Genomic DNA, 14,677 nt, shown 5'->3' with positions numbered 1-14,677 from the left:
CCTGCTGATTATAGAACCGGCATTACTATCAAAATGCGCATGACAATCGCATTCGATTAATCGTGCAGCCCTGCTTTATACTCATCTACAGATAAAATATTACAGTGAAATTTAATTGTTACAGTAAAAATGCTTCATCTTTCATCCACGTTACACAGGCCTTGATATTTAGTATTAAATCAAAATGGCCTTAAGTAATAATACACAATTCTTTTCTTTAGTTATTATTCTGTGCACATTATTCAGAAGAAAAAATGTTTGTCTTCTAAATCTGTCAGCAAAATGGATGAACTTTCTCTGCCTCTGATATGACTTTTCTTTTTGGTTGCCGTTGGCTGCATTATTTTTCAGCCCTTTCTATTAAACCATCTGTTATATAGAGATGACTTCATGAGTCAGTCCCACCCTGCAATTTGTACTTATTTAATGTCCTGTTTTAATTCAGGATTACATTGAATTATAAAGGAAATGTGGGTTGTGAATGCCATTTTATATAGACTTTAAATATAAATTGCTCCCATGAATTTGATGAGTTTATTTTTTTTTATTTTTTTTCATTTATTGATCTCCTAAACACACTCTCTCTCTCTCTCTCTCTCTCTCTCGCTCTCTCTCTCTCTCTCTCTCTCTCTCTCACTATCATTTTATCAAGTTCAAATTGGTTAGTATAAATTTAAAAACTGCTCCTATGGATTTATGAGTAATTAAATACACAGTTTCTTACTTCCTATAAAAATAACAATCTGTTTAATAATATGCAATATAAAATACTAAAATACAAATGTATTTAAAATATATAAATACTACAATACCATATCTTCCATCTTTATTTGACCCTCTAACTCTAGCACTCTCTGTTCTAATTCTATTCTTAAAAAACCTTCCCCTTTTTAGACTTGCACTCTATTCATTTACTAACTGCTTGAAAACTGCTTCTTTAAAAAACAAAACAAAAGTAACACTAGCTTCTCTATTCTTTTTCTGTTCTATCTGGTTTCTTTTTATTTATTATATAATTTAAAAAACCCTTGCTACGTGTACTGCGTTAAGCTAACTGAGACTTGTTATAGCACTTGCGTATCGTTGCTCTTTTGTTGATTTTGATTGCTTCTATTGTCTTCATTTGTAAGTCGCTTTGAATAAAAGCGTCTGCTAAATGACTAAATGTAAATACTTTAAACATAAAATACTATAATTATAATAATAATTACTATAACTATAAAAAATACTATTGACTATAAAGTGAAAATGTCACTGACAATTAATTCTAGCATTTCTGTATAACTACATAATTTTATCAGATACTTTTGATTAGTCCTGTATGTGTGTAAGTGCATTGCTGCATTGTGACTGACTGTATCCACACGAGCACAGATCCTCAATCAAACACAGCTGTCATAACGGCGTATTAGCACAAATTGAGCATATTTAATGCTCCTCAAGCCTCTTTTCCCTGTGAGAAATCCCTCTCACAATCAGCTGTAATCCCATTAGCCTCCCAGTGCGAACGTGAGCACGACTGCTCCAGAACTGCAGAGAAAAAGACCCTGATTTTGAGCAGACTGGATGAAACTGGTCTGATTTCATCCTGTGAGCCAGATCTTCTCCTCCTTTTTCATCTTTATTGTTATTATTTATTTTTACTATTATTATTATTTATTTATTACAATTATTGACACCATAATAACCATAGCCACATTCTGGCGTCTCACACGTTTTGTATCCGCTGTTTTTAACCGAAGTAATATTACCGCGACCAAAGACTCGTTATGTTTAGATTTTAGTGAAACCCCCGTCGACAGAGCCGTAGGTTTTTGTTCATGTTTGGGAAGCTGCTTCGCAGAGCACGCTGTTGAAGGGTTGCCTTGTACACTTATTATAAGCAACGCTTATTACAGTTTATCACATCAGTGAATTTAGTTAGAATAGTTTTGTATTTGTGTTTAAGGTTTTGAGAAAATGAGTGATGGTTTCAAAAAATGTGTTTTAGCAATTCATATAAACTGTAAGTGTCTTTGAGCTTGTTTGGGCTTGGCTCATAAAGCGATTCAGTTTATAAGGTAATAAAGTAGGCAGGTGCAGGCTGCGATATTTTCGTATGTTGCTTTTTTCCAAGATGTACTGTAGGGATGGGCGATATGACCAAAATCTTATATCACAATATGAGTAATATATATCGCTACCATGATATCACAATAGTTTTTTTTTTTTCTTGCTTTAAATAAGGTTCTTTTCACCGGTGTCATTGTCACAAAAAACTAATACAGGTGCAGCTCAATAAATTAGAATGTCGTGGAAAAGTTCACTTCAGTCTGTGTGCATTGAATTTATTTAATACACGAGTTTCACAATTTTAGTTGAATTACTGACATAAATGAACTTTTCCACGACATTCTAATTTATTGTGATGCACCTGTACTAGCCTTAAAAAAAAATTCAAGCTCACTGAAGACAAGTAAACAGTCAGTGATTAAATAAGAATAAGAAATGAATTACAAGCAAATAGGACAAGAAAACTACAGTAGAACAAAACAAAAGTACAATAAATATCACATACTTTAAGACTTTTACTCAAGTAATATTCTAAACAGTGACTTCAGCTTCTACCAAAGTCATTTTCTGGTTAGATATCTGTACTTTTACTTTTACTTGAGTGTGGCTTTCAGGTACTTTATACACCACTGCTAGCAACTGTACAGCAGTGTGAATAAGGCAAATCTCAGCTTCACAACATCATAGAGACATGCTGGTTGGCTCTTTTGATGCGAGCAGGCAACTAGTCTAAAAAAGTATCACTGTGGTAACAGTGCAGACACCCTTGCAACTATTTAGAGCACCCTAGCGACTGCATATACAAGCAATATCAGCCTCAGAACATCATACAGACTTAAAAGTGGACTCTCTTGCAATCCCAGCTGCCTAGTGGCGAGTTTTATCTAGCGTTATCTCAGTTATCTGTAGATAATGATATCTGTTGAACCAATGCCGCCTTATCTTTGCTTTGCCAGAATCAAATAGTTTTGTGTCGTCTTGTTGTCATAGCAATACCCTCCGGACGAGAGGGGCCGACTGGCGTCCGACAGTCCGGGGGAGTACGACCACGCCAAGAGAGTCGCTGCCAGTCCTGCGGCCAGACGTCCACTGGTGAGCCCTAATATCGTTTTCTTCAGCAGAGGGCATTTTTTCTTTGTATTAACTGTGTTCTGATCGTTTGCTCTTTCTCCACAGGGAACCTTGAGCAAGTCTGAGTGGGATGCTACAAGTACGTGGTGATGTTCTTCCTGTTGAAATCAGTGATCAGTGGCGTCTTTTGAAAGAGAAAGCTGTTTTAACTTTATAAAAAAAAAAACATCAGAGGGTTTTATGAATTCACATGACAAAAAGCTTAAGATAATAGTGACTTTCATCAAAAGTCACAGTTGAGCTGTTGGACATGAATATTCATAGAGTGTAACACGCAAAAGGACTGCGCGCACCCAAGCCATGAAATTAAAGACCCCAGCTGTGAAATCACTTTTCTTCTTAAGATAAAGTACTTGATGTTTTCTCATACTGAAATACAGTGTGTGGGCTGGCCATCAGAGAGAAAAAACTATTAAATTAGAAGCGCTTAACTTGCAACTACACGAACAGAAAAGTTCAAGTAGTTACATGCTTTTTTTTTTTCTTTTTTTTTCACGTACCATGGTAGTATCGTGGCTTTCTTTTAATATGAATGTGGATTGCATTCAGTACCATGATATATTTCAATATTTCAAAATTTGTTTGTTTTATTACACACACTCTCCTAAACTGTCCTATCTCTCCATCTCTGTTTCTGTGTGCTCTACAATTCCAAAGTGAAAGAACTTAATGATTTTATTCAACAAGGATGTATTAAAAGTGACAGTAAAGACCTTTAGAATGTTACAAAAAAAAAACTATTTCAAATAAATGCTGTTCTTTTAAACTTACTATCCATCAAAGAATCCTGAAAAAAAAAATTCTTATTTCTGCAAATGTATGAAGCGGCAAAATGGTTTCAACATTGATAGAAACAATAAATGTTAAATGCAGCAAATCATCATGCAAGAATGATTTCTGAAGGATCATGTGACACTGACTGGAGTAATGATGCTGCAAATTCAGCTTTGCATCACAGAAATAAATTACATTTTAACGTATATTCAAATAGAAAACAGTTATTTTAAATTGTAATAAGATTTCTCAATATGACTGTTTTTACTATCATTTTTTATTTAAATAAATGCGGCTTCAGTGAGCATAAGAGACGTCTTTTAAAAACATTTTAAAAAGTCCAAACGACCCCAATCTTTTGAACGGTAGTGTTAATAAACACTACCCAATCTTTTGAACGGTAGTGTTAATAAACACTACCCAATCTTTTGAACAGTAGTGTTAATAAACACTACCGTTCAAAAGATTGGGGTCATTTGGAGTTTTTAAATGTTTTTGAAAGACGTTTCTCGTTTGAAAGACGGTTCATGTTCATTATTCAATTCAAGTTTGTGCACAGCATTAGGTATTTATTTACGGTGAAATGTTTCGTTAATTGCTGCCGTTTTCAACTTGGGTTTGTTTTCTATTTTTATGTTTGTTGTGTTTAGTGTAATTATTACGTGCATTAAATTTGAGATTCCTGTATTCAAAATTGAAGTCAATTCTGGTTTGCACCTGGTAGTAATAACATGCCTTGTCCTTGTGAAATGAGATGACATTAAATATGGGTTTTTAAAGGCTATATAATGTGTTTTATATACAGTGGCAGATCATAATGTCTCATCCTTAACCTTGAACAACAGCTCTGCCTTCTCTCTCTTTTTGTAGGCATATACCTGGTGTATGTGTTTGAGAAAATGTCATGAGTCTGAGGGATTCTCCATCGAGCTGTTGTATCCAGATGAGTGAGCCAAAGATTCGTCTGGTTTGAAAACCGGAGCTTTTCCTTCACGAGTGTGTATGTGTGCACATGATCAATATTCTGTCTGATACTGTATTTCTGTTTATCTGTCATGGTTCACCCACTACCCCTTCTCTTCAAGTCAAGCAATCTAATAACCCTATAGAGCTTAGTCATACGCTCCCTTTGGGTTTGACCTCGATAGTAATCCACCCTTCCCTTCAGGCTTGGATGTTCTTTTCTGTGTTCATCTGTGAAGGGTTGATTGGTATCGTGTTTAATGTGTGACCAGGCTGCTTTTTGAGGGAGGAAGTTTTTCCTGCAATAAGAAATGCAGAACTTTAATTCATTAAATTTAATTCATAAAGTGAATTTGTCAAGTTGACAAATTCATAAATTCTCTTTTTCAATTTTTTTTTTTTTTTTTTTTTTTTTTGTATTTGTAATGATGGTATAGTGTGTTTTCTTTCCTAATATTGTCTTTGAACGTCAGGAAGGATGTGTATGTCATTCTGTACTCTTCTGATTTCTGTATGTAGAGCAGTGTTGCTGGTCCTGCAGTTTGTCAGGGAATTAAAACCTTTAGTTATAGGAATATTAAACCTAGAGTGTACTGTATCAGTTTAATGCCTGTCTTTTTATTTTCAAGTTTGCTATATTCACTCAGTGTGTGCGTATGTATGTATGTATGTATGTATGTATATATATATATATATATATTTTCAAGTTTGCTATATTCACTCAGTGTGTGCGTATGTATGTATGTATGTATGTATGTATGTATATATATGTATGTATATATATGTATATATATGTATATATATGTATATATATGTATATATATATATACATACACTCAGAAGCACGTCTGTGTGCGTCATTCTGAAACATGCAGCACAACCGACTATATTATTAAATAAATCACAGCCTTTTGTGATTTGATAAGTGCACTAAGCCATATAGTAGTTTGGCAAAATGTCGTTTATTTCTGTGATTTCAGCATCATTACTCCAGTCTTCAGTGTCATATGATGCTTCAGAAATCATTCTAATATGCTGATTTGCTGCTTAAGAAACATTTATTATTTTGAAAACGGTGCTGCTTCATATTTTTCTTTAAACCGTGACATTTTTCAGGATTGTTTGATAAATATAAAGTTCAAAAGAACATTTATTTGAAGGGAACTTTAGTAACTTAAAAAAAAAAAAAAAATGGTGTAGTATCAATCCATCTGGTTTATTATATTTGTGCCTGTGATATTCCAGTAATAACTTTTAACAATGTTTATTAATGAATTAACTGAAAAAAGTGTTACGTAGTCAAAAAATTGTAGCGTCTTGCATTTCAAAGACTAACAGTCATTGCAAAAAATTCCATCACCCTCGTTAAGCAATATTATGGGATTTTCAATTTCAACGTTTTCAGTAATATTTAAATATTATATTGCACTTTTTCAATTCAAAATTAAATCCACATCTATATAAAAAAACAATGTGTGGCTGTGGCTCTTACATGTAAACTCAGCAAAAAAAAGAAATGTACATTGCATTCAACTGCTTTTAATACCAGTAAATTTCTTAATATGTAAATATTTGTATTGAACATAAAAAAAAAGAAATGGAATAAGTCCCTGAACAAAGGAGGGTCAATATTTCATCCTCATGGTCTGCACCATATTTGCCAGTTCTTGCTGTGAGTTTCTATATATATATTATCAATCGTGCAACCATCTTATTATTACGGAAAACTTGTGACAGCCATCTGTTGAGTGGCAGTTATGTGGTCTAAATTGCTTTTTTTAATGAGAGTTCAGAATGGTTGAAGCTGACAGGATGACGACAGTAGCTAAAATATTCATGCGTTGTGATGTTTGTCAAACCACACTGGCTTCTGCTCCTGTCAGGTTACAGCTGCAAACTGAAGCCAACCTGGACACTGGCTCGCCAAAACTGGACGGCACAAGATTGGAAAGTCGTCACCTGGTGTGACGCGCCTTTCTGAGGTAACATGCAGATGGAGGGGTCAGAATGTGCGTAAACAAGATCAATGGATCCATCCTTTATGTGTTTTGGAGAAATATAGCAGTACATCACTTGCTCACCAATGGATGCTCTGCAGTGAATGGGTGCCGTCAGAATGAGAGTCCAAACAGCTGATAAAAACATCCCAATAATCCACAAGTAATCCATCCGAATACACAACTTTCTTTATTTGGAAAAGACCTCAGTTTGAAAACTTTTCAGAAGTTTGCAGTCAGCCAGATCGTGCAATGAATAGGAATATGCGTTTTTGCATGTAATATCAGAGCTACAGTATCCATCAGAGCATATATGAGTCAGATCAGGAATATGTCTTTTTGCATGTAAAACATAGCCTTTGCAATTAGACAAAACAAAAACCTGTGTTTTGCATATAAAAATCTGATCATTCAGTGATTAGGGCAAAACAGTATGCATGCTTGCGATGTCAGACCATGCAATGATGAAGTAGCAATATATGTGTTGCTCCTTGAAAAGTATGCTTTGCAATGAGTCAGATCATGCAGTGAGTATGAATATGTGGTTTGACACTAACATGTATACTTTGCAGTGTGTCAAATCACACAATAAATAGCAATGCTATGCTTTACAACCACATAGTTTGCCAAGTGTCTTACTTGACAGCGTTTCTCAGTGAAGGAGCCTTAGAAAAAGATTTCAGATCAGCTTTCAAGGCACGTAAACGCCAATTCTAATGATCTAGAACAAATTCAAGTGAGCTTTAGATGACCACTCCTTATTTCTCTGTAGAAATCGGACATTTATAAATGAAATGCTCCATCACACTGCATTTTTCTTCTTTAACCAACTGGCCAACTTGTTAGGATATCCATGCTGGCTTCAAAAATCAACCAGGCAACATAGAAGATATTATGCAAATATTAGATTTGGATGTGTTTTGATGCCTTCCTTATAGAAGCTGTAATTATGTGTGACGCACACGCCGGACTCACTGCTCCATTGGAGTGCCGTTTAGTTAGCTGTGGTTATTGACAGTTCACATAGTCTCCTCAACCAAAGTAAAATCGATTCTTGTCACACTTCCAGACCGGAATAACCTACAGTAAATCAATGAGTAAGATGGAGTGTACTTGAGACAACATGGCAATGTTACAGGGTCATCTATGACATGGGACAGCAATCTTGAGAGATTCTCTTCTGAGTATCATCCAAAGATGTGGACATTGTTTCACTCGAGTGAAGCAGAAATGACTGATTAGTGCAGTGTACAGATGGGCTTGTTTGCTAACTAAAGCAGGGTGAGACGGAGGAACTTAAGAACAATGTGCATTTTATCTGAATTTGTAACATATTTAGCTACATGTTTAGCATGTGCAGGGCAATGATGCATCAGCAAATGTGTTATTAAGGGAAACATATTTAGTTATAATAGCCCAAAATGTAAAATTATTCAAAAAGGTAAACCTCTGGGTAAACTGTTACAGAATGTATAACCCAGAAGGCACCTTGGTATCAATTTGACGTCAACTATTATTAGTCAATACTTGATCAAGATGCTGAAACATAATTTTAAATTCAGTTTGGACTGCAATTACTTCTAGTTTTAAATGGGTGAAATTGGTTTAATGTAGTCTAAAATGTTTGACATTTAGTTCACCTCAAATCAACATCATATTTTTTGACATCAGTTTGATTTGCATATTTGACCAGTTTTTTTTAATGTCAATTTGATGTCTTTTCAACATCATTTGCACCACTGGGAAGTAACTTTTGATATAATTTTAATATAGTCTTATGTATTCTTAGTGTCATTTAATGTACATAAATAAATCAATACATAAATCAATCAATAAATAAATAAGCTATTCTGTTTAAAAGAGAAGTTGGACAATTTGGATAAATAATTAAATAACCATTGACAGACAAAGCAGAATCCCAGTAAAACAGATTCATCTGGAAGGTATATTTTTTCTGTGACATATTCAGGCACAAGAATATATAAATAATTTAATTGTCCATATTTTAATTGAAGGTTAAAATAACAGCAACACTGAATTCAATGTAAAGGATTTCACTTAATTAACCTATAGGTTTTAAAGAATAGTGAAAATGTCTAAAATGTACATATCTCCTGGAAATATTAAAGGGGTCCTATTATGCTCTTTTACAAGTGATTTCTGTTAAATAAAATATCTCCTTTTGAAGTGGACTTTGAGCTTTGTAACGTTGCAGATCTTTTTTATGCTCAAACAGCAACATTACAGACTAACTGAAGTTGAAAAAGTTAAAACGCATAATAGGACCCCTTTAAATAATAACCCCATTGAATTACAATATGTATTCAGTTAAATCTTCATCTTACCCCAAATGTAATTTTGCCTTTACACTGTTTTCCTTCACCAAAAAAAACAAAAAAAAAACTTGTCCACGAATCCCTTTTGATATTCAACTTCATAGTTAACTTCAAAACTGTTTTGACTGACTAAATCTCAGAAATGTTAATATTCAAATGAAATAACAAAATTAAGATACGAAATTAAGTACATCAAATGTACTGAGATGAGATTTTGTGCCTTTTTAGTCCTACCCCATCTTAATATGGAGCTTGTTATAGCATAAATTTTAAATATTCAGCCAAAAAACAGATTCATTTTTTACATTCTTGAAAATAAAGCTTTTTTATTGGTATCATGAAGAATCTTTAGCATCCATGGAAACTCTCCATTACACATTAAATGTTATTTATGGTAGTTATATATTATAGTTTCACACACTAAGAAAAACGGTTCTTTTAAGAACTTTCAGTGAAAGGTTCTTTGAGGAACCAAAAATGGTCCTTCAATGGCATTACTGTGAAACCCTCTTTTGGAAGCTTTACTTTCAAGAGTGAGTAGCACGTGGTTTATGCGCACTCAGTGTTTTGAACATAAAGCTTGGTTGCTGACAATGAAAAAGTCTTGCACCCCAATGATCCCACGATCCCATTACAGCACTGTGACATGGTAACTGACCTGTCTTTGCTCGTAGAGTTTCAGAGGAAACGCTGGTGACATCTCTCATTCTCTCACTCAGGCACACAGGCTCACAGTGTCTAAATATCAGACTTGTTTGTGCTCAGATTTTGTGTTCAGATCGGAGGCTCTACTTCTGGTATATCAGTGATTATTCATGCTCCTTCCTCTTGAATGCTAATGGCAGTAATTAGCATCTAACTCTTCGCCCTGAGCAGGTGTTCACCCTTGGCTTGAAGAACAATTTATAGTCTAAACCAGAGCTCCACAGCATGGCTGTATTTCCTATTTAGTCCCTTGATACTGTTTTATATGTTTGTCATATTTATATATAGACTCATTAACAGTGAACATGAAATCAACCTGGACATTCATTACTTTTGCTTAGTTAACTTCCCTGGTGTTACTGTGAATAATTCATTGATGCATGACAAAATAGTCAAATAGCTATTTAGATATTGTTTTTGTTTTTTTTTAGCAAACATGTATTCAGGTCTGACTCCTTTCTGGTTTCAAGCTCTTCAAATTATATTGGATAAAATCAACCCATTTTCCTCATTGAATGTCGTGTTTTATTCAGCAGGGCTCCAGCTAAAGTTAAAACTTCAGTGATCACCAATGCCACCAAAAATTAAAGAATTGCAACTTCATCAGTTTGCAACTTCAAATCTAACTGCAACTGCAGTTAGATTTGAAAACTTTATGCCAGTTTAATTCAAATGAATTAAATCTAGTTTCCACATCTTTCTGTTGCACTGTCCTCGCTGCACAATGAAAACTTTAAACCCGTGATCTGAATCACAAATATCAACCCATTTTCCTCATTGAATGTCGTGTTTTATTCAGCAGGGCTCCAGCTAAAGTTAAAACTTCAGTGATCACCAATGCCACCAAAAATTAAAGAATTGCAACTTCATCACTGGCAGTTAGATTTGAAAACTTTATGCCAGTTTAATTCAAATGAATTAGATCTAGTTTCCACATCTTTCTGTTGCACTGTCCTCACTGCACAATGAAAACTTTAAACCCGTGATCTGAATCACAAATAAAAGAGTCTTGAGTCAGTTCTCTTTGATGAATCAGTCAGAATAACCACACAAATCAGTCTTTAAATTAAAAATTTAAATTTTCAGTCTCATCACATTTGAAATGATTGGAGCATTTAATAAGTTAAAGCAATGATTCCCAACCCTGGTCCTGGAGGCACCCCAACGTTGCACATTTCAATGAAAACTTTAAACCCGTGATCTGAATCACAAATAAAAGAGTCTTGAGTCAGTTCTCTTTGATGAATCAGTCAGAATAACCACACAAATCAGTCTTTAAATTAAAAATTTAAATTTTCAGTCTCATCACATTTGAAATGATTGGAGCATTTAATAAGTTAAAGCAATGATTCCCAACCCTGGTCCTGGAGGCACCCCAACGCTGCACATTTTGCATGTCTCCTTTCTCTGACACCAATTTCAGGTCTTGAAGTCTCTACTAATGAGCTAATGACCTGAATCAGGTGTGTTTGGTTAAGGAAACGTGCAGTGTTGGGGTGCCTCCAGGACCAGGGTTGGGAACCACTGAGTTACAGCATGAGTAATTTATTTATTTTTTTTTCAGGGAAATGTTATTGTACTTTACATTTGTGAGACTTAGGTCAGTCTAAATGCCAACTGATCATGTATTTAATGATCCCCATTCGCAACAGAATAATTTGTTGTTATAAATTGTTTCAAATGATTTTTTTCCCCCAATAAAAACATTCAGTAACACTTTAGTTTAAGGAACACGATTCATAGTTGCTCATTAGTATGCATATTACTAGCATATTGGTTGTTTATTAGTACTTGTAAAGCATATATTAATGCTTTATTCTGCATGACCATATTCTAGATCCATTAATCCTATCAAATACTTACATAATTACAACAACTATACCTTACGTGATATCATTATAGGAGTTTATTGAGGGAAAACTCTTAGCTAATAGTGAATATGTGTTCCCTAATCTAATAAAAACAAAGCATTCATATATGTAACAAAAATAGTATTATTATGGAAGTCGTTTCTGCAGTTAAGTAAAAGGATCAATTCTGTAAGTCATAATATTGAGAAACTTTCCCATAATTGCAACTTAGCATCTTATAATAAGATAATTATTCGAAAGGCTTAGACATTATTGTGAGAAAGTTCCTCATTACAAGATACTTTGTCCTAATTAATAGATTTTCCCCCTACATTTTAACGCATATTATCTCATGAGAACTATGAGCTATGAGAACATTTCTCATTATTATATGCTAAGTCATAAGACATTTTCTCAATATAATGAGATGCTAAGTCAAAAATACGAGAATTTATTTTTTTTTCAGGGAAATGTTATTGTACTTTACATTTGTGAGACTTAGGTCAGTCTAAATGCCAACTGATCATGTATTTAATGATCCCCATTCGCAACAGAATAATTTGTTGTTATAAATTGTTTCAAATGATTTTTTCCCCCAATAAAAACATTCAGTAACACTTTAGTTTAAGGAACACGATTCATAGTTGCTTATTAGTATGCATATTACTAGCATATTGGTTGTTTATTAGTACTTGTAAAGCATATATTAATGCTTTATTCTGCATGACCATATTCTAGATCCATTAATCCTATCAAATACTTACATAATTACAACAACTATACCTTACGTGATATCATTATAGGAGTTTATTGAGGGAAAACTCTTAGCTAATAGTGAATATGTGTTCCCTAATCTAATAAAAACAAAGCATTCATATATGTAACAAAAATAGTATTAATTATTATGGAAGTCGTTTCTGCAGTTAAGTAAAAGGATCAATTCTGTAAGTCATAATATTGAGAAACTTTCCCATAATTGCAACTTAGCATCTTATAATAAGATAATTATTCGAAAGGCTGAGACATTATTGTGAGAAAGTTCCTCATTACAAGATACTTTGTCCTAATTAATAGATTTTCCCCCTACATTTTAACGCATATTATCTCATGAGAACTATGAGCTATGAGAACATTTCTCATTATTATATGCTAAGTCATAAGACATTTTCTCAATATAATGAGATGCTAAGTCAAAAATACGAGAATGTTTTTCAATATATGACTTGCAGAATCAGAATGAGAAACCTTCTCTTAATAATGACAACATTTTCTAAATGTTTACAACATTGACTCAAAGCTATATGATAAGGTTTCTCATTATTATGATATGCTAAGTCATATGCAATAATGATTTAACATCTCATAATGGTGAGAAACTCTCTGGTAATGACTTTGTTTCTCATTATTTTGAGATGTTAAGTCATTATAATTAAAAGGTTTCTCATTTCAAGATATTAAGTAAACATATTAGATTTTTGCTCTATCAACTCATATTATGAGAAAGTCCCTTACAAAAATTAACCAAGGTTTTACTATAGTAAAAGTGTCTAACCATAGTTTTTGGTGTATTGATTCCCATTTTATACCACAGTTTTATATAGCCTACCATGCAGAGCGTATCCATCATTTCAGAAGTGAGGGGGGCTAGTTTTATTTTTCTCTTATTTCTCTTATTTAATTGGGCAAGAAATCAAATACACGGCTTCAATAACAATTAATTTGTATTATATCATATTTTTCTTATAATTTCCTAATGACAATTTTATGATTTGTTTATATACTTAGGCCTATATAGGCTACTACAAGCAGTTTTTTTTTTTTTTGCCATTTTTATAACAGAATAAGGCAGAATAGTTTCGATACTGTAATAAATGCTATGTCAATTATCACTGCATTATCCATATAGCTACTTTATTTATTACCTGGAGAAGACTTAAAAAAAAAAAACATAAAAAAAACATATAGCCTATCGTTGCAATCCAACACGATCTCATGAAAGTGCATTTCAGCTACATAGTTTCCGTTTGCATTTGGCGTACTATTTACATGCAGAAATTAACTTGGGCGTGCATATGATACGCAATGGTTAGGATAGGGCTGTGGGGTAGGTGCGTATTATATCCATCAGAACTGCATATCATATGCACGGGAAAATGGCGTATTATATGCACGCCAAACACGTGCGTATCATACGCACGCCAAAGCAAATTTCTGCATATAAATAGCACGCCAAATAGAAACAAAAAACCGTGCTATTGATACGCATTTTAATGAGACTGGGCTCCGCAATCGTGTGTTATGCTTCACATCAGTCCACATTTTTACTGTGAACACGGGCTAAAGGCTGTTGCTTGAAGCGCTCTGTTTTGGTAATCTATCATCCTCGCGGATGGACTGAGTTGTTTACATGTATGAAAATGACAATTGCAGCACTGTGTTTGCTGGCAGCTGTGACTGAACTGTCCTCTGACAGTCATGTGCTAAAGCAGACGCACAGTAGCCTATGTGCGTGGGAACGTAACGAAGCCTGTATGCTAATGAGGGTCAGAGTAATCAGCCTGTCAAAATCACAAGATAAAAGATTAGGAACGCTGTACACGATTATATAACGGGTGGCTCTGATATTATGACGAAACCCGCCACCGGGAGGAGCTTCTTCCCGCAGGACGCCGGTTCGAGGCAGAGGGCTGTTATGTAACGTGTCACCCGCCGTTGGCGCGAGACTGAGGGGTCATTCATTATCTGTAGCTCTTCGGGGAAAACTGACGGGCTTCTCTGAACCCAAGCGCTGCAGGAGGAGACAGACACAAGAGGGTCTGGCTGCAGCCTTGCACTTGCACTCTCAGACTTGCATTCTCAGACTTGCACT

The 14,677-nt window shown here is 34.3% G+C and overlaps 1 protein-coding gene across 1 annotated transcript in view; it reads left to right on the top strand.

Moving 5' to 3' along the window:
- rnmt (RNA (guanine-7-) methyltransferase) overlaps positions 1 to 5,528 on the top strand; it is a 15,368-nt gene extending 9,840 nt beyond the window's left edge. The window contains exons 9-11 of the mRNA XM_016460691.1: positions 3,043 to 3,144; positions 3,229 to 3,262; positions 4,828 to 5,528. Coding sequence (XP_016316177.1) covers positions 3,043 to 3,144; positions 3,229 to 3,262; positions 4,828 to 4,865 — 174 coding nt within the window. The 3' untranslated portion in view covers positions 4,866 to 5,528. The remainder of the gene's footprint in view (positions 1 to 3,042; positions 3,145 to 3,228; positions 3,263 to 4,827) is intronic.
- Positions 5,529 to 14,677: the final 9,149 nt, after the last annotated feature.

The sequence above is a fragment of the Sinocyclocheilus anshuiensis genome, unplaced genomic scaffold, assembly GCF_001515605.1.
Source record: "Sinocyclocheilus anshuiensis isolate Anshui unplaced genomic scaffold, SAMN03320099.WGS_v1.1 scaffold108, whole genome shotgun sequence".
Classification (NCBI taxonomy): domain Eukaryota; kingdom Metazoa; phylum Chordata; class Actinopteri; order Cypriniformes; family Cyprinidae; genus Sinocyclocheilus; species Sinocyclocheilus anshuiensis.
This window is presented reverse-complemented; position numbering and strand designations above follow the sequence as displayed.